Raw genomic sequence first — 27753 nt, forward strand, 5'->3', positions numbered from 1 at the left:
GTAAGGTACAACAAAACAAACTCTGATCAGATTGCTTTTGGATGTTAGTGTGATCAAAGCGCTTAGAGATGTCGTACAAGTTGCTTGTGCTAGCTATTGGCCTTGTCCAGCTCATTAGAAGTGCTGAATGTGGGCGAAATCTGACGGAGCTTCGAGCGGCTAATTATCCACCTGATTTCTTGATGGATTTATTCAAAAACGAGTCAGCAGTACAGTTAAACCTCGCATATGCACCTCATATGGGGGTTTCTTATGCGAAGCACGCATATGCGAGGTACAGGGCTTATGGGATTTTGGCTATATGGGAGACATGGGCTATATTTTTATAAAAAATCAACTAAACTATACAAATTTATAGTGTTTTGGAATCGTTATGAAGTCAGCTTAACAGCTACACCAAATTTACATGGTTTACGATGTTCTAGGTCATCCAAAACTTCGTCAAGTTAAGGCCTATGTGTTCAACGCAGTACAAGTATTAGGTAGGCGATTTGACTGTGGTTTTTGACCACAGGTCATATCCGGATAGCCTCAGGGAGGTTCAGGGACTAGTCTACCGATATGTGGTGATGTTCTGGGTCTTCTGTAGAGTCCCTGAAGGTACGTCCGATGGGTCTACCGCCGTAACACGGCAGAGGTCGGTAGTTTTAGACCTCAGATCATATCCGGATAGCCTCAGGGAGGTTCAGGGACTAGTCTACCGGTATGTGGTGATGTTCTGGGTCTTCTGTAGAGTCCCGGGAGGTACTCTGAAGGGTCTACTGCCGTAACACGGCAGAGGTCGGTGGTTTTTTACCTCAGATCATATCCGGATAGCCTCAGGGAGGTTCAGGGACTAGTCTACCGATATAGGGTGATGTTCTGGGTCTCCTGTAGAGTCCCGGGAGTTACGGCCGATGGGTCTACCACCGTAAGAAGATAGAGGTCAGATGTTTTTGACCTCAGATTATATCCAGATAGCCTCAGGGAGGTTCAGGGACTAGTCTACCGAAATTTGGAAATGTTCTGGGTCTTCTGTGGAGTCCCGGGAGCTACGCCTGAAGTGTCTACCGCCGTAACAAGGCAGAGGTCGATGGTTTTTGACCTTAGATTATATCCAGATAGACTCAGGGAGGTTCAAGAACTAGTCTACCGATATGTGGTGATGTTCTGGGTCTCCTGTAGAGTCCCGGGAGTAACGGCCGATGGGTCTACCACCGTAACAAGATACAGGTCAGAAGTTTTTGACCTCAGATCATATTCGGATAGCCTCAGGGTGGTTCAGGGACTAGTCTACCGATGTTTGGTCATTTTTTGGGTCTTCTATAGAGTCCCAGGAGTAACGGCCGATGGCTCTACCACCGCAACAAGATAGAGGTCGGAGGTTTTCGACCTCAGTTCATATCCGGATAGCCTCAGGGAGGTTCAGGTACTAGTCTACCGATATGTGGTAATGTGCTGGGTCTTCTGTAAAGTCCCTAGAGCTACGGTCAATGGATCTACCGCCGTAACAAGGCAGAGGTCGGAGGTTTTTGACTTCAGATCATATCCAGATAATCTCAGGGTGGTTCAGGGACTAGTCTACCGACTTCTGGTAATGTGCTGGGTCTTCTGTAAAGTCCTGGGAGCTACGGTCAATGGGTCTACCGCCGTAACAAGGCAGAAGTCGGTGGATTTTGACCTCAGATCATATCCGGATAGCCTCAGGAAGGTTCATGGATTAGTCTACCGATATGTGGTGATGTTCTGGGTCTTCTGTAGAGTCCCGGGAATTACGGTCAATGGGTCTACCGCCGTAGCATGGCAGAGGTCGGTGGATTTTGACCTAAGATCATATCCAGATAGCCTCAGGAGATTAAGGGACTAGTCTACAGATGTGTGGTGATGTTCTGGGTCTTCTGTAGAGTCCCAGGAGTTACGGTCAATGGGTCTACCATCGAAATAAGGCAGAGGTCACTGGATTTCTATCTTAGATCATATCCGGATAGCCTCAGGACGGTTCAGGGACTAGTCTATCGATGTGTTATGATCTTTTGGGTCTTCTGTAGAGTCCCGGAAGAAACGGCCCTGAGGCTATTCGGATACGATCTGAGATCAAAACCACATACCTATATCTTGTTACGGCGGTAGACCCATCGGCCGTAACTCCCGGGATCTTACAAAAGACCTATCACATCGGTAGACTAGCCCCAGAACCTCCTGAGGCGTTCCGGATATGATCTGAGGTCAAAACCTCCGACCTCTATCTTGTTACGGTGGTAGACCCAACGGCCGTCGCTCCCGAAATTTTACAAAACACCCAGAACATCACCACATATCGGTAGTCTAGTTACGGCTGTAGACCCATTGACCGTTACTCCGGACTCTACAGAAGACCCAGAATATTACCAAACATCGGTAGACTAGTCCCTGAACCTCCCTGAGTCTATCTGGATATAATCTAAGGCCAAAAAACACCGACCTCTGCCGTATTACGGCGGTAGACCCATCGGTCGTACCTCCCGGGACTCTACAGAAGACCCAGAACATCACCACATACCGGTAGACTAGTCCCTGAACCTCCCTGAGGCTATCTGGATATTATCTAAGGTCAAAAATCATCGACCTCTGCTTTGTTACGGCAGTAGACCCGTCGGTCGTAACTCCCGGGACTCTATAGAAGACCCAGAACATCTCCACATATCGGTAGACTAGTCCCAGAACCTCCCTGAGTCTATCTGGATATAATCTAAGGCCAAAAACCATCGACCTCTGCCTTATTACGGCGGTAGACCCTTCAGGCGTAGCTCTCGGGACTCCACAGAAGACCCAGAACATTTCCACATATCGGTAGACTAGTCCCTGAACCTCCCTGAGGCTATCTGGATATGATCTGAGGTCAAAAAACACCGACCTCTGCCGTGTTACGGCGGTAGACCCATCGGTCGTACCTCCCGGGACTCTACAGAAGACCCAGAACATCACCACATACCGGTAGACTAGTCCCTGAACCTCCCTGAGGCTATCCGGATATGATCTGTGATCAAAAACCACAGTCAAATCGCCTACCTCATACTTGTACGGCGTTGAACACATAGGCCTTAACTTGACGAAGTTTCGGATGATCTAGAACATCGTAAACCATGTAAATTTGGTGTAGCTGTATAGCTGACTTCATAACGATTCCAAAACACTATAAATTTGTATAGTTTAGTTGATTTTTTATAAAAATATAGCCCATGTCTCCCATATAGCCAAAATCCCATAAGCCCTGTACCTCGCATATGCAACTCTTGCGACAAAACCGAATCAGGTGGAATGACTCGTATATGCAAAGTTGCATATGCGAGGCGCTCTTATACGAGGTTTAACTGTATGTCACAACGAAACCTATGTGTCGGAGGAGACCATAGTTCGATTTCGTGACGACGAGGACTTCGATGGAACACCGGAGCTAGGATGCTATTTGTATTGCATTTTTCGGGAAAAGAATTTTTGGATCAACTCAAGGAACGAGCTGCACCTGACTAAAGCGTTGGAAATTGTACCGGTTGATTTTGAGCAGCAAGCATTGAAAATGGGATTAAAGTGCCTCAAAGTTAAAGGAGATGATAACTGCGCCCGTGCTTTGTGGTACCATAACTGCTGGAAGAAAAGCAGTCCAGCTGTGAGTATGATTGAATCTGTTACGGTGATAAAAAAAAGTTGATTTTTTTTTAAATTACAGCATTACTTTCTCATTTGAGCTGAGCTAACAATTATTAGATATTTATTCCATTCAAATGCAACTAAAGTGATAAAACATGAAATTTGATTAAGAATAAATTGACGATTTCAAAAAAGAAAGTTGTAAAATTGAATTAGAATGCAATCCATGTTACAACTTCCCTTTTAATATAAAGCTTTTATTTTTTTAGACCGAGCCACGTAGCCCAGTGGTAACGCTTCCGCCTCGTAAGCGGTAGATCGAGGTTCAAATCCCGGCTCGGACCAACACAACTGGTGATCTTTTCCCTTCTGGAATCGATTGCTTAGTAAAGGGAAGGTAGTGTATCGTCACAAACTGGACCTTATCACGACACCTTAGGGAGGCGACCTATGGAATGTTAACATTAACCTTAACATGTTAACATTAAGTTGAAAATGAAACTGCCACTGAATCCGCTTTGTAAATGCCGGCCCCGATACTCTTCAAGGGTGTTCCCCTCAGGAACTGGGAAAGATTTACTTTACTTACTTTTATTTTTTTCTTAGTTTTGAGATAGTTTCACACGCATATTGTCCTAATTGCGCATAGTTTTCACACAGTTATTTGAGCCAAATTGATTCAAAGGTGCAATTTTATAAACAGTTATTCAAACTGAATCCAACAGCCATTAAAGATTCTCTTGTTTAGATTTTCTAAGATATTTAACAAGTACCAGAATCCATCTGTTGAACTCTGAGAATTTTAAGAAATATCAGGGTTGATAGTTTTAATTGTTTTATGTGACTTTGCCAATTTGTTTTTTTTAATGTTTTTAGGGGTCAACTTTGGCTGTGTTTTTTTTTTAAATTTCCTATATTTTACTTAAAATATGCAGTAATTTTGTAGAGTCCCAGACTTTGTCTCTTCGCTTTTTGAAAATTGAAATAATAATAGTGCCATTCTACAGCAGAACATGTGCAAAACAAGCAACAAAAATGAGTCTGTAAAACATGAAACAGTTAGACAGGCAAAATGTGATGGTAGGAGATGGTAGAATATGCCGAATACTATCGAAAACAAACATAAACTAAACAAGATAAATGCAAGTTTAAATACAAAAAAAATAAAAGAAGAAAAACATAAAACAAGAGAAGTGAAGTTTTTCGTAGAACAAAAGTTGACAAAAATTACCTCCTGAAAACGGTAAAAAAAGAAATTAGAAAAAAATATTTGGGCAGTGAAGGGTAGATATAATTGGCATCCTGAAATTTGGCTGATTCCTATTTTCTGTGACTTACTAAATGGATGAAGCCATAAAGCCATTTGTTGCTGTTTAGAAGTGGAGTTAAGTTTTACGTTGCGCCGTTTACCCTATATTTTAGATTAGTTTTAGGATGAATCGTGAAAGAGAGAATGAGTGAAGATACAGTGTGTGAGAGAGACCGTACGGGAGAGCCCGACGGGTTCAGTTTGCTTATCTTTGCAATATAGTTTAAATATTTAGCCAATACCTAACTGACTCGGTTCCCCCCGTATTTGTACCGCCCGATCGTCGCGAATAAAGTTTTACTCAGCGCAACAAACCGTGTTCTTCTTCGATCCATGTTTTGAAGAAAGGTCGTTGATCCGCGAGTGCTCTGGACGAGCTGCACGGAGAAAAAAGAGTTCCCAATATCGTGAACAAGCGTTCATGAAAATGGGAACCACGAACAGAGTGTTCAGAGCTCACGGTACGTTTTTGAAAATCGTACCATGGGATTTGAACACTTTGTTCGTGGTTCCCATTTTCATGAACACTTGTTCACGATATTGGGAACTCTTTTTTCTCCGTGTGTGAATTCCCAAATACAGTGCACTATTTTTGAAGGGCTCGATGCGGAACAGTTGCCAATCCATCCTTGTTGCTGTGGGCATTGGCGAAGGTGACCAGGTTTTCTAAACGCCGAAACTTCATCAACTAAACATTAACGATTGGTCACAAAGGTACCAGAACATGGGAAACTGCCATTCCGGGATGGGAAATGCCATGTTTTGTTTGACTTGCCACTCGATTGTTGGGTGGAAACTTTTATACCGGTTACTTGCTTGCTTGTTCGAGAAAAATTATGTTGTTACCTCGTTTGTTCTTTGCTTTGTGTGTCTGTGAGTGTTTACTCAAGGGATTTCATCCGTTATTACAGTTGCTTCCCGTTATCCAGAGGAAACTTTATAAAACAAAAAAAAATCGCGTCGTCCGGTATTTTCCTACATTTTCTAGTCTTTTTATATTTTTTTGTTCCACCGGCAGCACTACCAGCAAATAGTTTCTACCTGAAACTGCCGCACTCCGAAGGGATCTCTTGTACGTCGTTGCAATGTTGCAAAACATTTCTGCTGGAACACGACAAAGCACATTTAGCAGAATAATACGAACGAAACGAAACAATTTCCTTCGCTTTAATACTCGACGAAAAACGCCAGCGTAAACATATGGTCGATGAGCTGAAGCACCAACTACGTGCCGAGAAAAGGAAAAGTTTAGAGTGCATCATAAAGTGGGTTGCGGGGTTTTCCACTCACACACACACACATACACTACCACGTGTTGGGGAAGGTCAGGGGGAGCTGTACGAGCGGCTGCATTGTCGAGAGTGTAAGGAAAAAGGTAGGTATTGCGGCCCCTCTAGATGAAGGTGTACTTGAAAACATCAATTTCAACCTTCATTACTACGACGTGGGCCCGGGAAGACCGGAGCAGTACCGGCTACATGTAGGTACACAACGTATGTTCCGAGTACAAGAGGTTTTGTGGAGATATGGTTTTAACAAGGATTGTAGAAATTATTTTGCTCAAAAAGAAAATTGTTGTATTGCTGTATACTGTTTAAAAGAATTAACTTCCTTAATTGTTTTTTTTTGCATTGAACAGTTTTTTTTAATTTTAATTAATTGTTATTTATTCATTTCTTTAAATATAAATAAGCAATTCTACATGGTAATTAGTTAGTTACATCAAAATTAACAACAACTGACTGTCCAAAGTTTTAATAAATTCTTATTTTTAAGCTTTGAAAACAATAAATTAAGTTACAAGATCTCAAAAATCTATTTATCTTTGGAAAACTCTATCGAGTACATATAAAATGAATATTATTAAGACTGTTATTCTATTTATTTTTTATAATTTGGTGAAAGTAATCTTCATCACGTTTTTTTAATGTAAATAACGTTGCTTTTTACTTTTTTTTTAATGAAAATAACGTTCTAAATGAGTGGCTTAAAAAATACCCTACTTTGACTAGTAACAGTACAGGCATTTTAATGGCACTATGATATTTAAAATTCATCGTGAATTTTTTGTTTTCCACTGAATATCATATTCATCACTGTTACAAATTCATCCAAAAATTACAATAACCTTAAAAACATCAAATAACTGAAAACACTGTTCTGTTACAATGCAATCAATGTGGCCGGTTTACTCGTGCAAGCATAGCATCATATTTGCGTCGTTTGTGGTGGTTTGGTTCAAAGTCACAAAGTTTTCAACTTCACTTTTCTTCCAGTTTCGCTATTACTGTTGGAGGGCTTACACACAGCACACACACACATCTAATAAATTTTCAACAATTTCCCCAGCCAGCAGTGGGCGAGAGAACAAGTTTGAACGGCTCAGCTGGTAATTTTAACAATGTAGCAAAAAGTGAAGTTTTCGAAACTGCCAAACGACACTTTTGGCCTTGTAATTTGAAGGCACCTGCAAGGATTTGCTTTTCTTCTTTTTTCATAAACTTTCGGGAAAGTTGTCAAAGTACAGTACATTGTTCGGAAATCAAGGAAATGTTTACATTTTCGTTACAGCTTTATAAAGACCAAAACATTTTATTTGTCCGTAACATTCAGCAATTAATCAAATACTTGTTAAAGTTGATCTGACCAGCACACAATATGAATAAAAAAAACTATGCTTCTAAAAAGAGCATAAAAAATGCTACTTCCTAACTATTTTAAAGTTTCATTTAAAAGTGCACTCTGAACGAGCACAAAAAAACGAACTGCTGTGTCCTTCCTGTTCATTTAGTTTTTCTACCATGCTCGATAAGGGAATGGAATGTTCCAAATCATGCACACACACACACACACACTGACGCTTAGACCCGAAAAAAAGTTAAACTCTGCAACCGGGTGAGGTCCCCGTGGATCGGATGGCCACAAAGTTTTGCAATAAATTTTACATCATAGAAGCGGTGTTTTTTGCCACAAGAATGGCTTAAAAATGTTTTGAATTATTTGGAGGGTATTTTTTTCTGAGAAAGTTGTGACGCTGGGAAAGAATTTAATTTTAACGCATAAAAAGTGCTCGCTTTTAATTCTGTGGTGACCTACGGTAACAGCCAATAATGTCAGGAAAAAAATCAAATTAATTTACATTTTATTAAAGTCATTTGATTGATTTAAATTTTCCAGCGACAAATTTTATTTGAAATTATTACTGACTATATTGATAAAAAAAAAACTTCAAAAACGTGCCCAGAGCCGTACCTTGGGTTCACGGCGCCCTTGGCGAAGCATCAATGTGGCGCCCCTCTCAAATTTATAAGCATTTTGATAAATTGATGTTTATTTTCAATGATTGCTTCAATTAGTTTTGATTTTAAAATTGCACAAATTCAGAAACACAGTTATTTTATGTTTTATTTTTCAAATAATATGAGATAGGTTGAGAAAATTATTGTAGGAATTAAGTTGGCGGTATATTTTCTCAGATTTCATAAAATCGATTATTATATCAGTGTTTTGTTTTTTTTATTGTATTTTTCAGATAAATGCTCAGAATTCTCAATCATTATAAATTTTGCTATAACTTTTTAACAAATTTGATATTTTTCAAGCCTGCTTAATTTGATCTAATCCAGTATTAATTTAATTGTATATACAAAGAACTTTCCCAGATTTGTAAAAAAATTAGTTGATTTGGCTTTGGATGGATGATGAAACTTATTTTAATGATAATATTATGAGCATTATAGTTGGTAAAAAAAATTAAGCTAAGGAATTTTTTATTCATTTTTAGTGATTTGCCCATACGATGCTTGAGAATATTTTTCATAATTTAATTCTTTTAATTATTTATGTTTTGCATTATGTTTTTCATCGTTTTTTTTTATTTATTTTTTATTCGTTAAATTACATTTTATATTCTAGTAAATTATTTTTTGTATAAATCAAACCTGTTTTCATTAGGGCCCAAGGAAAACAATCAGACTTCCCTGTTCGTGACATTTTGGCAAGTCAAGATGTGCAACATCTTCTCTGCTTGTACCGCTTCCTAAAGTCAATTAAACAGCATCAATCTCGCAAGCATCGCCACCCTGCAACCTAGCAATAGTAACATCTGATGAAAACTAGAACCTTAACCCTCACAGAAACAAAAGTCCGTCCTTAAACATAATGTATTATTTATCTCGAAACAGCCGCGAGTATTCGACTTTCCCCCTTTACTAACCCTAGCTTTAAGTAATTATGTAAAAATAATATCCGGCTCCTTAAAACTTTGGTAGAGCCTAAATAAATAAAGACAGTTATAAAAAACAACCCTGTTTTCAACCAAAAATATTAATATAATAGTAGTTTATGCAACAAGTTGCAAAAAGATGATTTTTTCAGCACGAGTTGTACATTTGAATGGATTTTTTTTATCAAACATCCATGTATAAAGTAAATTCACCGTTCAAATAAAAATAATGTTGAAAAATGTTACTTTTCGATACTAGTGCTAAAAAGTAGCACTTTTCAGCACTGGTATTGAATGGTATTAATTTTCCACTCTGTTATTTTTGGTAGAGAAAAGTAGGCCGTTTCGTCGTTCAATAATGACAGGAAAAGTAATTAGTTTAACGACGGAATTGCAAAAAAATATATTTTTTATTTAAATTTAAAAAGTTAACAACACCGGTTAAGCTAAAACCAAAAAAGTGATGATCGGAATAGCTTGTGTGCTCTGATAATATTGGTTTATTGGCGAAAGTTTACTGCAGTTTTCCTATTTTAAAATGCACAAAGTTGCTTAAAATGGGAAATCGTGCTGAAAATATTTTTTTAAAACTCGAGAATGTCCAAATTTGACAATATTTTTTCACAATTTAGCTGATTGTAGCCCACAGCAAAATTAACGTGAAAATAACAAATAGTTGGACAATTTTTTAGTCTGGAAGGTATGACTCAAACTTCATTATGCAACGGTCCAAACATTTATACTGTTTTTATTTTGAGAAGCTCTTCTAGAACTCCTTCAACTTTCTGTCACTTTGATGAAAAAATAAATTTAGCATTTAGTATGAATTTTCAAAAACACATTATTTGGCACCCTTTCTGTTTCAAATACCTAATGGAATGTTATAACTGACATGCAAATTTTGTACAATCATCGATTTCGGCGCCCCCCAAGGGCTGGCGCCCTTGGCGGGCGCCAACTGCGCCAACCCCTAGGTACGGCGCTGAACGTGCCATATATTAACGATTTGTTCACTCAAACTGCTTTTGTTACGCATGGACAAAACATAAATATTGCAATTTTTACAAATGTTTTGTCAAATTACGTTATCTAATTCAAAAGGATAATGAATTTAATTTTGCTTAGAATTTTTTTAAAACTAATTCATGCTCAATTATTATCTAAAGTCCTATAAATAATCACTTCGGATGATGAAATCATCGGAAAATTGAATTTAAAAAAAAATTCCGGTGGGGTTGGTTGGGTTGGGTTGGTGGGTTGTTGGGCTCAAATATGACCCAAAAAATGATCTGGAGTGCTCTGCGAATTGGTAATCTAACATGACGGCCAGTATGGTGGTAATGAAATATTGCGAACGTGCTGAACTCGAATTTGATGTAAAAAATAAAAAACACGACAAAATTAGTTCGAACTTTTATTTATTGAAAGTGAACAAGCCGGGAATATGGTTTTCAAATCTGGGCTGTTTTGTCATAAATCAAGTTTGTAAGGTTGTAGACTAATCGGTTTATTTCGATGTGTCGGAAAAGCTTTAATAAAATCAAAAAGATGCCAGTCATGGACATAAATAATGTAATTAGGTCCTTCTCCGCCAACTCACACTGCAGTTGCCCCGACCTCTCTTCGATTTTCGTGAAACTTGGTCCTAAGGGGTCCTAACTTTTGTACCTGATCACGAATCCGAGTTCCGTTTTTATATCTCGTGACGGAGGGTACTACCCTTTCATTTTTGAACATGCAAAAAAGACATATTTTTTATAATTTGCAGCCTGAAATGTTGATGAGATGTAAATTCAGTGACAGTTGATTATGCAACTTAATGTTACCATGTTAAGGTTAATGTTAACATTCCATAGGTTGTCTTCCTAAGGTGTCTTGATAAGGTCCAGTTTGTGACGATACACTACCTTTTCTTCAGAAGGGAAAAGATCACCAGTTGTGTTGGTCCGAGCCGGGATTTGAACCCCGATCTACCGCATACGAGGCGGAAGCGTTACCACTGGGCTACGTGGCTCGATCCAACACAACTGGCTCGGACTAACAAACTTTTTCTCGTTAAATCGCCATAACTCATAATGGTTATGAGCAAACCCCTTATGTATACGTATATATAAAATAAATGTAAATGTTTGCTCTACAACCTTGTAGAACATTCAGAAAAAAACAAAATTTATAAATGAAAAATGTTGTTCTCAATCTTCTGGACTAATGTAGATTCGAAAAGTACATTGAATTTCCTTTAAAATCCAAAGTTTTATACAGTTAAGTAACGGAAAATGGCAGAGTTTTTAAAACTTTTTTAGCGTTTTTTATGAAAAATATGTTGTTTTTTTCGGGATTTTGAGTACGTCATCAAATCGGGCGCTACTTTTACATAAAAGTCCCTTTGACACTATATTTTTATCTCTTCACCATTTCAGGCTATAAATGATTGAAAAACACCTCTTTATTCGCCTGTTCAAAAATGAAAGGGGTCGTACCACCCCTCCATCACGAGATATAAACAAATAGATCTCGGATTCGTGATCAGGGACAACCTTTAGCTCAAGGTTTCACGCAAATCGAAGAGTCAGGGCAACTTTTCCCGAATTCGTGTGAGTTGGTAGAGAATTACTCAATTAAAAGATGTGAGTAAATATGATGTTATATTCATCACTCTGTAACATATTTGCCACCAGCAGTCAGCTCAAAACAGGTAATAGTGCTGCAAGAAAAAAAAAACAAATTTCAGACAAATTGTTCCACTTTGTCCCCCTCTGTTTGCTGTAGCACCACAGGCAAAATTGCGGAGTTACTTACGACCGGATCGTTCTGCTTCCAGCATTTGTGGTGAGAAAAGGCTCGCTCGCAGAGGGTCGACCCCTCGACAACGTCCCGGCACTTGTTGTACACCTTCAGCGTGACGCTATTGTACTCCTTCGGAATGGCATGATAGAGCTCAATCATGTCCACATCGCCCGTGTCCGGCTTGGTGACGTTGAACTGGCGAAACATGCAATCCATGTAGCACTTGAGCCGTTCGTCATCGTCGAAAACTTCCGGCTCGTTGTTGAAGCGGGCAATGGAGTCCTCGGTGACACCGGTCTCGTCAACGCATACCTTGCGGCTGGCCACGGTCAGTTCAATTAGCGAGGCTGGTGGAAAATCGGGCGCCCTCTGCTGTGGGGCAGCCCTAATCAGCACAGAAGAAGATAACCAGGTGGCCACCGTCATCATCGCCAAAACTGACGAAATTGTTTCACCGTAGGACCTCATTTTCGTGAAATTAGCTCCTCAACACAGCCCAACGAACCTCTTTTTGAGCGTTCAGTCAACCTTGCGAATCGGTTTTATGCGGCCATTTCCGATAAGCTGCCAATTGCGTAGCTCAGGGGAAATTTGTACTGAATGGTGAACGGTGATGGACATGTTAATAACTGCCTTTCATGTGAACGAACCGCACCCTGCAAGCATCGGGCCGTGATCGATTATAAGCTGAAAGGTGACACGAGTCAACAACAAACGTGTAATTTGATTTTTCCGACTGAGCGCACTCCGCTCTCAGCGATTATCAGCTTCATCATCAACATCATGCTGGTGGCCCCGTCGGGTGACGGCAAGCAGCAACATTAACTTTTGTTTCGTTCCATCGTCGGATAAATTCCTTGAACGGCGCGATGATCAATGGTTCGTAAATATTTGCACACCACTCGTTCTGACTTGCGCTGAAGTTGGTGCTGCTGCTATTTACATTACGCAATATAAATTGGTCTGAAAAGTTAAATTGCATTTAGATTAGTTATGATAAAGTGAACAAGCTTTGATAAGCACCGTTCTGATGAATTTTCCCCTCGTTTTGAGCAAAATCCCCGACTCGCACCCCTCTTCAAAGATATAGAAAAGTTATTTACCAAAGTTTGAAACATAAATAGGCACTTTTTACGCGGCAGCAAATGTCGTTTGCTATTTTCTTTTCCTGTGCCACCCTCGTGCGACAAGGGTGTCAACATCGTATGGCAGCAGCATATTTAAATTATGATTTCTTCTAATCACACGTGGCACTGATTTCAGATTAATGGCACTTTTTGTGTTTGAGTAACTTAAAAGTTCTTCAAATTTCATTAAACTGGTTAACCAGTATAAGTTTGTACTCCTTTCGAAATATTTACAAAATAAATCAGCGTCTCTACCCCAAAAAGTCGTCTTTGACCATTCTAGAAATAATTTGAATTGAATATAAAGTTAACCGTTTACTTATCTAAACACAATTTCCCAAACCTTTAATTCAACTAAATGTCATTGAATCACGGTAGAATTGTTATCATGGACTGGTTCGGATGCCAGTGAATTTTCCAACGACGTAATTCCAAGTTGGTGCGGAATTTCAACCAAAAACCAATTCTATCGATCCAAAGGCCCCCAAAACGGTGCTAGCACTCTAAAATATTTATTTAGCAATTCTTTGGTAATAGTTTAGACAAATTTTATGAATAATTTCCAAAGAAATATAATCTTTTGTGCTAAGTAACTTGAAAATAGGGGGAGGGGGGAGTTTTTCTTCCAACAAAACAAGTTGTTTGAAGAATCAATGTTTTTGCTTAATTTGATGTTTCATTCCAAATCAAAAAATCATAATTTTGGTTTAATATTTGAAGGGTTATCATTTTGTAATGCGCTACTTTTCCTTCGAAACGATGGTGTGAATTTTGATCTCGTCTTTCCGATTCTGCACCCACTGAGTTTTTTTTTCCTGGATCAAAGCCAACAAATTTCTACGGTCGTGGCATCTATCGCTAGTGATATAAATGGCTAATTTATGGTGCACCATTTTTTTTTCTCTCATTTTCCCCCTAAAAACCGTGGGAGGATCTCATAAAATTTTGCTTTCCTGAGTCATCAGCTGCAACTGACTCCCAACCGAAGGCATAAATATTAGCTCTGGTCATCACGAGTGCCAGAGCAGTGTGCTATCGATGGCTTTCCGGGCTTTGCCATTTGGCCTACGCTGTGCTGGGTGTTAAACGGGAGGGTTTTACCGTACGTGTTAGCAAAACCAGCAGAGTCTGGCCACATCGACTTAGTCTGGTGGTGGTGGTCTCTGGTCAGCACTTGTCCGTCGTTTAGCTCCCAGGTCAGTCTCTTGAACACGACGAGGTCGGCTTAGCCACGGTATTCCGCAAAGTGCATTATGAGAGTTCTGGGGATGGCTTATTGCTTCGGCTCAAAATAGAACCAAATATAGATTATCCAGCTAGCGGCTTTCGAAAAAGAGCTTTGACTGGATTGGGTTTCTCGAAAGAATTCGCCAGTGGAAGGGTAACTAAGCTAACAGCTTTCATTAATTGAAGAGCCGAAGACCATAGTGGGCGCTCCTATGAACACATTACGATCACCTGCCGTTTTCGATTACAGATTATAAATATTTAATTTATTAGGTCTGAGGGGTACTGTTTGCTAGGTAATTATGAAATTTTTATTAAAATGATACACGTTACAGCCCACGGTTTTAAATTTTTACGTCTAAAATAAAGCTGATCACAACGTGAGATTTGAACTTGGGACTATTTAATTGCCAGGTAAAAGCAAAAATTTAATGTAAATTTGTCGTACTACATCCCTGTTTTTTTTACGCAGTGGAAACCTAAAAAAGGTAACTAACTTACCACCTCTAACTTCACATGTAAGAACTAGGTTGTCATCCTCTTGCAGTGGGCCTATCGCCCCGGCAACGTCCCTTCCGGACGCATCGTAAACAAGTATCTGATGAGGCGGCACTGAAAAGAACAGAAAAAAACGTTAAAGTTATGTGACAAATGTTGCCTTCATTTGATATTTTTAAACGTTTACTTAATACGAAACAAATTTCTTCAAATTATATCGATTATTTATGTTTCCATTTGGCTGTGTTAATTCCCTTAATGCCATTGAAATGCGTTTCGAAACTTAACGAAAAATAATAACTGAACACTGCTTTTCAGCTTCACTTTTCCTTTCTTCCTAAAATAGCCTCATACTCTCTTAAAAAACCCTCTACACAAATGCCAAATTATTGAAATAACATCAGCCAAAGTAGGTATAACGACGCTTATCGGGGGCTAGAATCGCTTTATGTGTGTCCGTCCGGGGTCCGGAATTTCCTGCTTTAGCAGTTCCTCCCCCCATATACACACACAAAGCCACATTCTTCACGTGGCGTTCTTTCTACTCTTCCAATCAAGGTCTTCCTGTGACTTCCTGTGACCGACCGTCCGTCGCAGCACACCAACCATAGCTGCTGCTGCTGCCTCGTCCTGGTGTAAAAAAAGAGCCAAAAAACCTAACAACACTTTGGCCATTCATCGATTGAATGAACGGAAAAATGGAATATTCTGAAGAGAGAAAAAAAAACTCTCCTTTTCACGTTTGTTAGAAGGGCTCACTGAAAAAAATTGGACTTAAATCGAGTAAAACTGAAATATGCACACTATTTTGATTAAATTTGATAAGCATGACACAAAACGGATAGCCTTCTATAAATAGTGGTTTATTTTATTTATTTATTTCAATATTCAATACAAATGAATCATACATCCTTAATACAAATAAAGCATAACCCTGCATTCAATATGACAAACCTTTTTTTTATTTGCAATATCCTGAAATCTCACCTCTACCTATTAGTAAATTTTCATAAAATTAGGAAAAGTGTTCCTGACCTTTGAAACCTTGTTTCAAAAATTACCACTGAAATCTATGTGCGTGTTGTGTCCATTTCATAAGCTGTGTGCTATCTTGTGACATAGACCATTTTGGACGAAAATAAGTTTTGCTATACTTAACAAACACTAAAAGAGCTTTAACCCGATTTTGGAAACTCGCTACACACTTGTGACATAGACCAATTTGTCATCAAAATGATTGTGCACACTTGTGACACGTCATACATGTTGTTGGAAAATGTGGAAAAATTTTCTAGTTTTTCACAAATTTATGTTGATGCACATTTTCTAAAGGCAATGCAATCTTTTGTATTTGAAAATATACTGATTAAGTCGGTTAAACTATTCAGTTATATTCAGTTTGTATGGAAATTCTGTGCACACTTGTGACACGTAGTACAATTTTACTTTCGAAACACACTTGTGACTAGAGAGCCTGGAGCTTATTAGAGAACGGACATCTCAAACCGAAAGTACCAATCGAAGCACGAGAACTGTCAAACGGAGGTACCAATCGAGCAAAATCATTTGTCTTATGCTCGATTGGTACCTCCGTTTGACAGTTCTCGTGCTTCGATTGGTACTTTTGATTTGAGATGTCCGTTCTCTAATAAGCTCCAGGCTCTCTACTTGTGACACGTGCTTTTAAGATTTTTGATAACATAATTTACTGTATCTTTTAACTGGTGTAACCAAATAAGTTGAAACTTGGAGCGATAGTTTGAGTGCTGAAAAGTAGAACTTTTCAGCATTTATTTTGAAAAGTGTTGCTATTCGATTCTGTTATTTTTGGTACAGAAAAGTAGGCTTTTTCGTCGTTCAAGAATGGCAATAAAAGTAATTAGATTCACGACGGAATTGCAAAAAAGTATATTCATTGAAATATTCAAAATCACTAGAACGAATTAACTACGAACTGTATTTTAAGATGAATGCTCCAAGCGTTCTCACTTGTTCCTGGCGAGTTTTGCACCCACGCAGTGTTGTTGTCATCTCGATGAAAATGTTCAGAAGTTCTTGTGGTGAAAACAGGTCACTGCTGCCTTCATCCGTTGATACTGGTTGGTTTTCCCTCGGTTGCTGACTGAAGCCAGGAGGTGTTGTATTCTCTGCAATTTTTTCGCCGCTGATTCAACGGCAATGCCTGCAGATTTGGAACCACTCGAGCAGATCCCGCTCCTGGTGACGCCAAACCAGGAAAATACACGTCCGTGAATGCTGGAGGAGTTTTGCGACGATTTGGTTGGTGCCTCGTCGTCTCTTGCTGCCGAATTTTTTCAAACTCAGCTCGTTTTGGGCAGCTCCGATTCTTGGTCGAATGGTCGCCACCGCAACTGAAGCATTTGGCTTCGATGCTCTCGTTGATTGTTTCGCAAGCTTCAGTTTTGTGCTCACCTCCGCAGGTTGCACAACGACTCTTGATGAAACAGTTCCTTCCACCATGTCCAAACTGCAAACAGTTCGAACATTGCGTCACGTCACGGTGCACTGGACGGTAACTTTCCCAAGTCACGATGATGTTGAAAATTGCCCGAGCTGCTTTCAGCTCAGACGGCGTTGTCGATTCTATCTCGAGATGAACCAGGTACAGTTGATCACGATACTTGATGTCCTTGTTGTGTCTCGTCATCTTGAAGACTTCGATCACGTTCAACTTCAGAGTTTTGAGCTCTTCTTTCAGCACACTCACATCCATGTCGTACAGGCCACGGAGGACTTGTTTCATGGGGCGTTAACCTGGATCGTCATGGCTGTAGTATTCAAGCCTTGTGTTGTTCAGGAAATCAAATGGAAGCTCGTAAAGCACCAGACTTGACAAATCCGGTGAGCCACTTTCGCACCGAGTCCGATGAAGATGTTTTCACAAAAATGGGTGGCAACTTTTCCCGTCGTTCAAATTCTTCCTTCTCGCCAGGGATGCCACTTGATTTTTTAAAATGTCTGTGAAAAAGTCTGTGTATGTCTGTGTCTTTGTCTAAAATTCAAATAAATCAATTTACAGTCATAGAAATCTATCAAAAATTGTGTTTTTAAGCATTTGATGACTAACGAAGTAAGTTTCAATTGATATTTTAACAAAATAACAATTTAATGAAGTTTTTAAAAAGTCTGTGTACCTCAAAAAATGTCTGACACGAGCTCAAATGTCTGTGAAACACAGACAAATCTGTGTATCTGCTCAAACTGCCTGACTTTGCAGGTAGCGCTTCGGCATTCTTTAGATGCTTCAAATCTGTCGATCCTGTTAGTGAGGACCGCCCCTTTTTTACCGTGAGGCATTTTTTGCACTTTTTAGCACTTCTCAGGAGCTAATATCGAGGAGTATCTCACTGATTGGTGGTCCACAAAGGAATCTTTTCTGGCATTTGAAAGCCAAGTACAAAGAGCATCCGAATTATCAAATGTTGAATGTTTAGTTTTCTGTTGGCATAGACAACTGTCCCTTTTTCGTGACGTTGCAATGCAATTAAATGGTAAACTTACACTAGTTTGAAAAAAATACTTAACTTAAGATAAACTGCAAATCCATTAAATTTCCGTAAAGTACATCTAAACACATAAAAAAATGCAATCAAAAGAATAATTTTTGGATTTTATTTTTCGGGAAACCAGGAGTTTTCAGAAAAATGTTTTAAAACGCTGATTTTATCACGAATTGATGCAAAACTTAACCAACTTGTACATAATGATATTCAAAAGTTCAATCAATGAAAACCATAATTTTTGAAGTTTCAAGTAGTTTAAAATCGAGGAAAAATATCCTTATTTCTCATACAAGCTTTTCAAAATTTCATCCTGTGGTGTACATTGCCGGAGAATGTGTCTTTTATTTTTGTTTCCGAAAATTGTCTAGAGAGCATTTTTTTAATGATTTGTGATGACTCATTATCATATTTGAACAGGAATTTGAAAACAAAAAATAGTAACCGCAAATCAAAGCTTCAATTTGTAATCAGTTTTAATTATATTAAAATCGAGCCTTTGATCAACCCTAATTTAAACTCAAGGTGTGTAAGGAGGAAGACGTAAAAGAAAACATCGCCTAAATTTGGTGCAGCAGAAAAGGTGCGGAAAATAAAGCTGCAATAAAAATTGTATGTAAACCACAACCTGGTTAAAAATGAGTTTTCGGAATTTTCCTGTGCCTCTCTCGATCGAATCTCAAGCCTTCGGAACTTTTAAAATGATTCGGCCCAGACCTAGCTGACCCATACCTCAAAATCGATGGAAAAAAGCATGCGGACCAGGTTGAGAGTGGTGGGAACGGTTGCCTCATAATAATGTTAATTTTTTATCCACTCACACCCTTCAAAGCAGACCACGGCGGCCGATGGAAAACTTCAACCCTATCGTAGTTGGCCACGGCTTGGGTGAGAAGGAAATGCCTTCTTTGGTCGGTTGGGTCTTGGTCGGAATTTTCAACGGAAAGTGGGCTCTTTGCTCTACTTGCTCTAACCAATCTCATTATTGTGCTGCTAGGAATGTGGCACTGCGGTTTTTTTGCCCTCTGTGTTCCGAATCTCCCATGAAATGCATTCCGGAAGCCAAAACTCGTGTTTCCGGTTGAGGTAATCTTTTCCAGTGGAATGATGATGGATGAGCAATTTAAGACTTCAACATCGTTGTGAGATTTATGCAACGTTTTAGCGGAAAATGCTTCCATTGTTCGATTGAAGAGAGGGCATTTTATGTGGGTGCATTGATAAGAATAGAACCTGATGCTGATTTGTTTTGCTGCGGATAGTCGTTAAAATAAATAAAAATACAGATCATTAAAGTGTATTAATTTATTTTCAAATTTGTGTTAAAGAGGACAAATGATTTGGTTTTGCAATTAGATACTACTTTTTCAACCAAAAGTTGAAAATTCTTAGATTTTTAAAACTTCACTCAAGACTTTGAAACACTAACTGTCTAAAGTTTTCAAGCGCTATGAAATTCTATGAAGAGGAGCTTGAAAGTTCGATCATCGCTCTGCAATACTCCCACCCCCACCATCACCACCCGGATGTTTTTGCTAAACGCACTGAAAGGAGATTGGGTTACATCGAGCAGAAAACATTTAATATTCCCGGAGATAATCAAGAAGTTTTTCACCGGGCGATTATACGTAAATTGCAAAGCTTTTATTTGCGTGCGACTTGTCTGCCACGGCATTCGAGATTGGGATCAGGATCTGCTTCGGAAAGGGAGAGGTGACTGAGTGGAGAAGCCGTTTTCCGATGATGGTCTCCCAAGGCACAACCAACAAAAAACTGCGCTCATTAGATAAAAAGTTATAAAATCTTACGGGAAAATTGCTGCCTAGCAAGTCCTTTCCCACCCACCGAGCGCCATCGTTTATCTTTGGAAAATTCAACGATATTATTTCAAAAGGGCGTAATTTATAAAAATATTCCAAAGCTAAAAAACACTTCTTAGTTTGTTTTGAAATAATGACCTGATTGTATTAATTGGAAATTACGACACATTGAAAAATATTGCTTAATTTCCTAAACCAACGCGAACGCGCGGGATTGAAAAAGCGGCAAACCTGGTGTGATGCCGTGGCTTTGTTCCATCGAGCACCAAACCCCGTTCGACGTTTATAAGCACCGAGGCTCCACCAACCACCATGCCATTAGGATTAAAGAGCGCAACTTTTATAATGAGGGGAAAATCTTTTTCAAATATTTTCCTTTCATGTTCGCCGTGAATGTATTTTAATTATGGGCTTTAGAACATTCCGTAATTATCTTGTAACGTCAATTGGATGATTACTTCGGGCGATTTTAAACGGTCTTTTGTTTCGTAACTTTGTCCGATTGGGGCCCGCCCAGGTATCTTTGCACGGAAGAAAGTCTTATCATAAAATCGAATCTGCTCTGGCGAGAGGGGACTTACCTGTCACGGTGAGATTTATCCGGTGGTTTCTCGTTGGTGAATTTTGGAAATCCACCCGACAGCGGTAGACCTGAAGAAAAAAAAAAAGATAAATACTGGGTAATTAACTGTTTATTATAACATCACTGGAAGCAATTGAAGTTGAAACTAGCATAGAATGTAAATTCAATAGACAGGCAGTACTGATTCCTTATCTTGAAATTAAAATTAAAAATTTATTAATTGAGAATTTTCAATAAATTTATGAAATTTCAATTTTTTCAAACTTTTCTATGAACTTTTCAAATTCCCTAAAAGCAAATAAGCTAGTTATTGAAACACGGATTCGTTTGTATTGAAATCCTAATTAGAAACCCTCTTTCGTCATAGTCACAGAATCAATCACTTCGTTCGATTTCTCTGCGTAGACCGACAGCATCGCGTACTGTACTATACGCCATGTACATTATCTGTGCTAAAACAGGATAGACCCCGGGACTTACCCCTTCGTCGTCCAGCTGGATGTTGTCCACCGTAAGTGCCGCCGGTTTCGACACCGTCACGAAGTAGGCCCGCGGACCGAACGCCGCCGATTCCGACCAGTAGAGGGCTTTCGTGTACTGTCTCCCTCGGACGTCATAGCTGGAAAATCAAGCAAGCAAGCAGGAGAGCAGAAAAAAGGTATCAGTTAATTAAAAATTTAATAAATTCTCGTTTTAGGCCGCTCGGGGAAAGGTCTGGACGGTCGGGCTTCTCTCGTGCTAGACTCCGTGCGTCCAGTGGAGTCTAGATGATAGGGTGGGTTGGGGTGAGTTGAATTAGTAATTAGAAAAGATTATAGGGGAGTGTGAGAGAACGTTTAAATTTCTTTAGAAGATTTGATGCCTCTACAAGGCTCTCTCCTAAATAATAATTTGAAAAAAAGCTTCAGAAAACCCAATTCTCCTCCTCGAAATCAGCCTTCCAACAAGAGCAAAAAAAAATCATTACTAGCTCCTGCTAAATGTTGCTCACGTTCAACGCAAAACGCAAAACTTTTAATTATCATCGCAGCATGTTTCATAATTAACTCAACGCTTTTTATCTTTTCGCATGTTTTTTGATTTTGCCACCGGTTTTGTAGAACCCGCACCCAGCTAAGCTGCGTCAACGGCCCGCGACACAGATTTCGCCTTGTTCCGTCGCTTCGGGACGAACTGAGCTGATAACGGTGATGGGTTATGGGTGGAATCTCGGTCAAACAAGCACCTTCTCGCCGATTGGAATCGTGCTCGCGGGGGTTGTCCATAAAAAAAACGTTGGCTTTTTTTTGAAATTCGTTTCACAATGGAAAAAAAGTCATTGAATAAAACAATCCAAGCAAAAAGTGTTACGTATTTCATGTGTGACCCCAAAAGACTACAAGGATAGCACGCCCTAGTCACCTTTTAGACTGACAAGTTAGGGTGGCTATAATTAGCCTGCTGGAGAGCTGGAGAGTGACAATCGTACGTCGAAAGAGATGGTGATTGTCTTGGCAACACTTGAGGCAAAGATCGCGCGCGAGCGCGTTTGTGTGTGTGTGTGTGTGTGTGTGTTTGAGAGAGTGTGTTTAACCAGTTTGTTTATCACACAACGCGGTTTATTTATCATTCCATATTCAAACCTCAAATTTCAAATCAGGGTTAACGTTTCACCAAATATTTGGAGAGATATTTGAATTGAAAACCATTACCGTGCTTGATTTACTTCATCACTCCATCGATCTACGCTTAAATTTAATCATGAGTCTGGCTTGTTTTTGTATCCATGTACTGGCAGAATTGTTGTGAGCAAGGTTTAGACCATTTTGAAACCATATGTTTTTTTATGAAATTGATGTATTTTTTCTTCAAAATTGTTTACAATGTTTTTGAATTAATTACACTTGCTCCGAAATCGAGAAAAATAATAATGATGTAAAAAAATGAGAAATATGTTCAGCATAAACACAACACATGAGTATAATTTTAAGTATTAACTTTCTTGGCAGCAACGATTTTTTTGTTGATTGGAGCATTATCATTTCTTTGATAAGTTCTGAATTCGCTTCGCTAAGAGACGGCGGATTGCAGATTGGATTTCTTTATAAGGCTAGAAAAATCAACTTTTTAATTTGACCTCCTAGACCAACCTTCACGTAAACATATCTACTCAGCACTCGATTATCGCGGCACTTGCGCTCCGTCGCAACACACGTTTTTAAATACCTAAGCAAAAACGTTGTTATGGTTTCGTTTGAGCAACCTGCCAAAAATGTATGGAATTTCGTAATTTTTGTTCTCGTGGATCAAACTTACTTTTTGCCCAGGTATTTAAAAACGTAGGTTTTAAAGAAAACCTAGATGTATGGGTATCAAAAGATCGGAAATTTTATGCCCTTTCCGATTCCACATAGGTTGACTTGTGAATCGTGAACCGGTTCGGATGCCGGCGGATTTTCCTACGACGTAATTCCGGGTTGGTACGAAATTCCAACGAAAAATCTATTCTATCGATACAAATCACCCCCAAAACGGTGTTATACCCACTCCAAAATGTTTATTTAGCAATTCTATGGTAATATATTAACATTTAGTTGAATTTAAAGTTTGCAAAATTAAGTTTAGATAAGTTTTATATAGAATTTCCAGAGTTATATAAACTTTTATACTAAGTAGTTAGTAAACTTTATGTTCAATCCAAATTATTTTTTTAATCAGTCAAGGATGCCTATTTGGAGTTGGGAGACTGGATTTATGGTGATTTGTCAACAAATAACATTATTTATGTTAATTTTTCGAAAGGTGTACAAACTTTTTTTGCACCTTTTTTATTTTCGTAATAATATTTGTTATATAACTTTTTATAGAAATCATCTTTTCATGAGCTTTTTGTAGCAAAACGTTTGGCATGAGTTTCTGAACAAAACGTAGTACTAGGTTCCTGTCAAACTTTAAATTTTTTACATGTTTCATCACAAAATGTGCATAGTGCCCAAGGGGTGTAAATACTTTTTTTACATACTGTATTTAAAAACGTGGGTTTTATAGAAAACCTGGATGTATGGGTATCAAAAGATCGGAAATTTTATGCCCTTTCTGATGCCACATAGGTTGATTTGTGAATTTTGGACCGGTTCAGATGCCGGCGGATTTTCCGGCGACGTAATTCCGGGTTGGTACGAAATTCCAACGAAAAATCTATTCTATCGATACAAATACCCCCAAAACGGTGTTATACCCACTCCAAAATGTTTATTTAGCAATTCTATGGTGATATATTGACATTTATTTGAATTAAAAGTTTGCAAAATTAAGTTTCAATAAGTTTTGTATAGAATTTCCAGAGTTATATAAACTTTTATACTAAGTAGTTAGTAAACTTTATATTGAATCCAAATTATTTTTTTAATCAGTCAAGGATGCCTATTTGCAGTTGGGAGACTTGATTTATGGTGATTTGTCAACAAATAACATTATTTATGTTAATTTTTCGAAAGGTGTACACACTTTTTTTGCACCTTTTTTTATTTTCGTAATAGTATTTGTTATATAACTTTTTAAAGAAATCATCTTTTCATGAGCTTTTTGTAGCAAAATGTTTGGCATGAGTTTCTGAACAAAACTTAGTACTAGGTTCCTGTCAAACTTTAAATTTTTTACATGTTTCATCACAAAATGTGCATAGTGCCCAAGTGGTGTAAATACTTTTTTTACATACTGTACATTAGTTTTTAATTATACTTGATCCACATAAACTTGAAATAATTTACTAAAATTACCATGAATCGCTAAGTTATTTATGAATTACCTAATTACCAGCTTAAAATCAAAGTAATTATTAATTACTTGCCAGTCTGAATGCTTGCTGGAAACCCTTGATTTTGTATTTCGTTTTTTTAATAACATTTGCTCAATAAGCTCAAAACATTGAAGATCTGATAACTTTTCCAAAAGTTATGAGCACTTAAGTGTTATTCATACACTTTTTTCAGGTGAAAACATTGTCAGGAGCCGTCATGCGACCCGTTAGATAAGCAATCGAAAGACCTTCCAAATGTGTTCAAAACATTCAAGATTTGATATCATTATTAAAAAATGAAAAAAAGTTCGATAAATAATAGGAAGACATCAACCACCTAAAGGTAGATCAATTCAAATAAAATTTTATTTGAATTATCGATAAGACATTTCAAGCTCCGACAGCCAGCAGTGGAAAGAACTCACAAGGTTAGTATTTACGCTTTATTACGGCTCCTTGGTTGGAACTAGACACGACTGCACCTCCACGGTTCGTAGATGAAAAAGAACAGCATGTGGACGCAAGGTCCTTTTGTAGACTTGGATATTGTTGGTAGCACTGCTCTGGCTGCTCTGTTCTACCGTGACACTTTTGTAGACCAGTACTTAATACATACATCAGACTTTACAATTGTTTTTTTTTTACTGTGCTCACTGACTGATTTTACTGGTTGAAAGCTTGGCTTTCACTAGAGAAAATCTTCGGCTTAGGAAGCTGACTATGAAGAATTTAGGTGGTTTTCTTGTTTCTCTGTCTCTCTTTAAAACCCTTTTTTGTATTGATTTTACTATCATTTGTAAATATTGAATGTACGCAAAACGCGATTAAGACTAAAAGAAGCACACGCATTATGATTGATATATATGATAAACACTATTTTTATATGTCCAATAAACCACGATGCAAATCTGTTTTTAGCATTTTCATGGACTAAAAATTTAGTTACAAATTGCATCCAGATACTCGAGTGCTTTAAAGTTATTATTGAAATTCATTGAATTCAAATTATATTATAACCATTTAAAGAATATTATTTCTAAGCAAGCTGCCGCAAGGCTATCCACAAAATATCAGCTCGTGCAAAATTTAGCCCAAAGTCCATACTTTGGTTATCCCTGATAGAATTTACTGAAAAAAGTTCCCACCATGTTCGACTCAAAAACAATTTTTCATTGAGCCTCACAAAAGTCAAAAAAGAAACCCACATCCAGCGAACCTTTCCCCCTGCACCTTACACGCTCCACAGGATTTCCCATTAAAATAAATTTTCCAGCACCTTTTTCCTGTCCACCATCTTTCACGCCGTTTCCACAAATCTTTGATGCTGCTCGTTTTGCTGGCCCCTCGGTTTCTGTCCACCGAAGAAAATTTCTCCACTGAAGCCCAAAAGGGCTGAGCATGGTCCATGCTGTCGGGATAGGGTGGAATGGAAAGCATGCTCGTATCACCGTGTCAAAGGTGGGATAAATTTTAACGGCTGTCGTGGGAAAGGGCTTGGAAACGAGAAAAAATAACCCCTTAGGACAACACCTTCCCTGATGGTCCGCAAACACTCGAAGTGTTCTTTTTTGTTCTGTTGTTTATCTGCTTGTTCATACTTTTGGAAGTTGGGAACGAAATTATCAACAGAAAAAGTTTTGATGCAAAAATAGCATAATGTTTGATAAAAGTACGAAAGTTTTATAAAATGTTTTTTCTTTCAAAAAATAAGGAATTTTTTTAAGTTATTTGAAAATATTTGAAAAAGCAATAAAAAAACACAGCAATATTCAAAATAAATTATAATAATATAATGGGTCAAACTCCATTTCCACATCTGGACAGTCCCATAAAGGTACGGATAACGGCTCGACTCTTGATTATGGCCACATCACGCTACGTGATGTTTCACTCTTCACCGAGACGAAGAGAAATGGGTGCATATAAAAGGTGACTGCAAGGAATAATTAGGAGCAGGCATAATTCATATTAAGTCATCCACCCACCTTTTCTGGATAGAAAATTGGATGTGTTTCCGCTAACCCAGGCGGCAGCAGCCGGTTTCCTCATAAGTTTTGTGTGTAAGAGAGAGTGGTGACAAATGATTTACATACGATTTAGCACCTGAATCTTTTATTAGCCTAAATGGTGTGACTCAGATGAGCGCTTTGTAAAAGAGTTTTAAGGCTCGAAGGAATTATTTATGTGGAAGACCTTTTGAAAAACTAATCACAAAGGATTGAAGGCTTAAAATATTCATGTTTTCAAACTCTTTTAATTGTATTTATTTCACAAGAAGAATAATTCAACTGATTGACTTTTATTTCAATACGCGAACCGCGTCGCAAAAACTATAGCAAAACTTTAAAGGCAAATTTCATAATACTGCTTAAGCTAATCAAGTTTCTCGACAAACCTTTCCTCGGTAAAGTTATGATGATCAGTTTCGCAAAAAAAAGTGAAACTTTTGTTCAAACTCTCGTCGATTTACCTTTATCATCGAAGAAAGGATAAAAGGTCTGGTTGAAGAAAAAAATTGAAGAGCAGAGAAGAAGGGACAAAGTCATCCGGATGTCGTTGAGTATGACAGAATGTGCGTGTGCGAGTGGGTGGATTAGGGTACCCAGAAAAATGACCCATTGCTCCACAAGCCGAAAACGGTTTTATACCCGAGCCAAAGTTGGCAAAAAATGTTTTTCATATAAAATTACTTTTTTAAATCGCAACAACTTTTTAGGATCGAGTTTTACAGCTTTGGTATGTTCTACACACTCAAGAAAAGAGTTCGCGTAAACGTGAACATAGTTCATGCCAACGGGAACCAGGAAGAAAACTGTTCACTTTCATGGTGCAATGCGCTATAAAAGTTGAACAGTTTTCTTGCTGGTTCCCGTTGGCATGAACTCTATTCACGTTTACGCGAATTCATTTTTTTTTTGTGTACATAGTTGTAAAGCATTGCATTTTCAACAAGAATCTCACTTTTGGGAATATTTGGAAGGAAGTAGCACTCTGTGCAGACCAAACCGTAAGAAAATTAGGTTTTCCATACATTTTATCGATTTTTCCCATACAAACATTATCTTCGAGTATCAATGAGTAAATGTTGACCGATTTAGCTCATATTTGGCCCAGAGTCCTAAAATAGCCCACGGAACAATATTCAGCTTGTGGAACGAGGTTTTGAGAAAAATGCTTATATTCTGGGCACCCTAAGGTGGATGTTTTTGTGCCGTTTTTTCGCAGATCCCATGTGGATTTGGAACTTTTGGGTGCGTTTGGGTGCCGTAGCG

The 27753-nt window shown here is 38.4% G+C and overlaps 3 protein-coding genes across 3 annotated transcripts in view; 1 reads left to right on the top strand and 2 right to left on the bottom strand.

Annotated features, from left to right (window-relative positions):
* The window catches only part of LOC6039306, a 423209-nt gene that overhangs the window by 138445 nt on the left and 257011 nt on the right, over positions 1–27753 (bottom strand). The window contains exons 4-6 of the mRNA XM_038248130.1: positions 21184–21322; positions 20702–20771; positions 14783–14893 (exon numbers count right to left, since the gene is read on the bottom strand). Of these exons, the coding sequence (XP_038104058.1) occupies positions 14783–14893; positions 20702–20771; positions 21184–21322 (320 nt within the window). The remainder of the gene's footprint in view (positions 1–14782; positions 14894–20701; positions 20772–21183; positions 21323–27753) is intronic.
* LOC6039299 (general odorant-binding protein 83a) lies at positions 49–3800 on the top strand. Its single transcript, XM_001848879.2, has 3 exons — positions 49–209; positions 3332–3625; positions 3686–3800. The coding sequence occupies exons 1-3, from the start codon at positions 69–71 to the stop codon at positions 3701–3703; spliced, it is 453 nt and encodes a 150-aa protein (XP_001848931.2). The 5' UTR covers positions 49–68; the 3' UTR covers positions 3704–3800.
* Positions 11771–12470, bottom strand: LOC6039295 (general odorant-binding protein 83a). The gene is made up of 2 exons (XM_001848878.2): positions 11940–12470; positions 11771–11844 (listed from the first exon to the last, which is right to left on the bottom strand). Exons 1-2 carry the CDS (start codon positions 12393–12395, stop codon positions 11827–11829), a joined length of 474 nt encoding a protein of 157 aa, XP_001848930.2. The 5' UTR covers positions 12396–12470; the 3' UTR covers positions 11771–11826.

Source organism: Culex quinquefasciatus, chromosome 1, assembly GCF_015732765.1.
Source record: "Culex quinquefasciatus strain JHB chromosome 1, VPISU_Cqui_1.0_pri_paternal, whole genome shotgun sequence".
Classification (NCBI taxonomy): domain Eukaryota; kingdom Metazoa; phylum Arthropoda; class Insecta; order Diptera; family Culicidae; genus Culex; species Culex quinquefasciatus.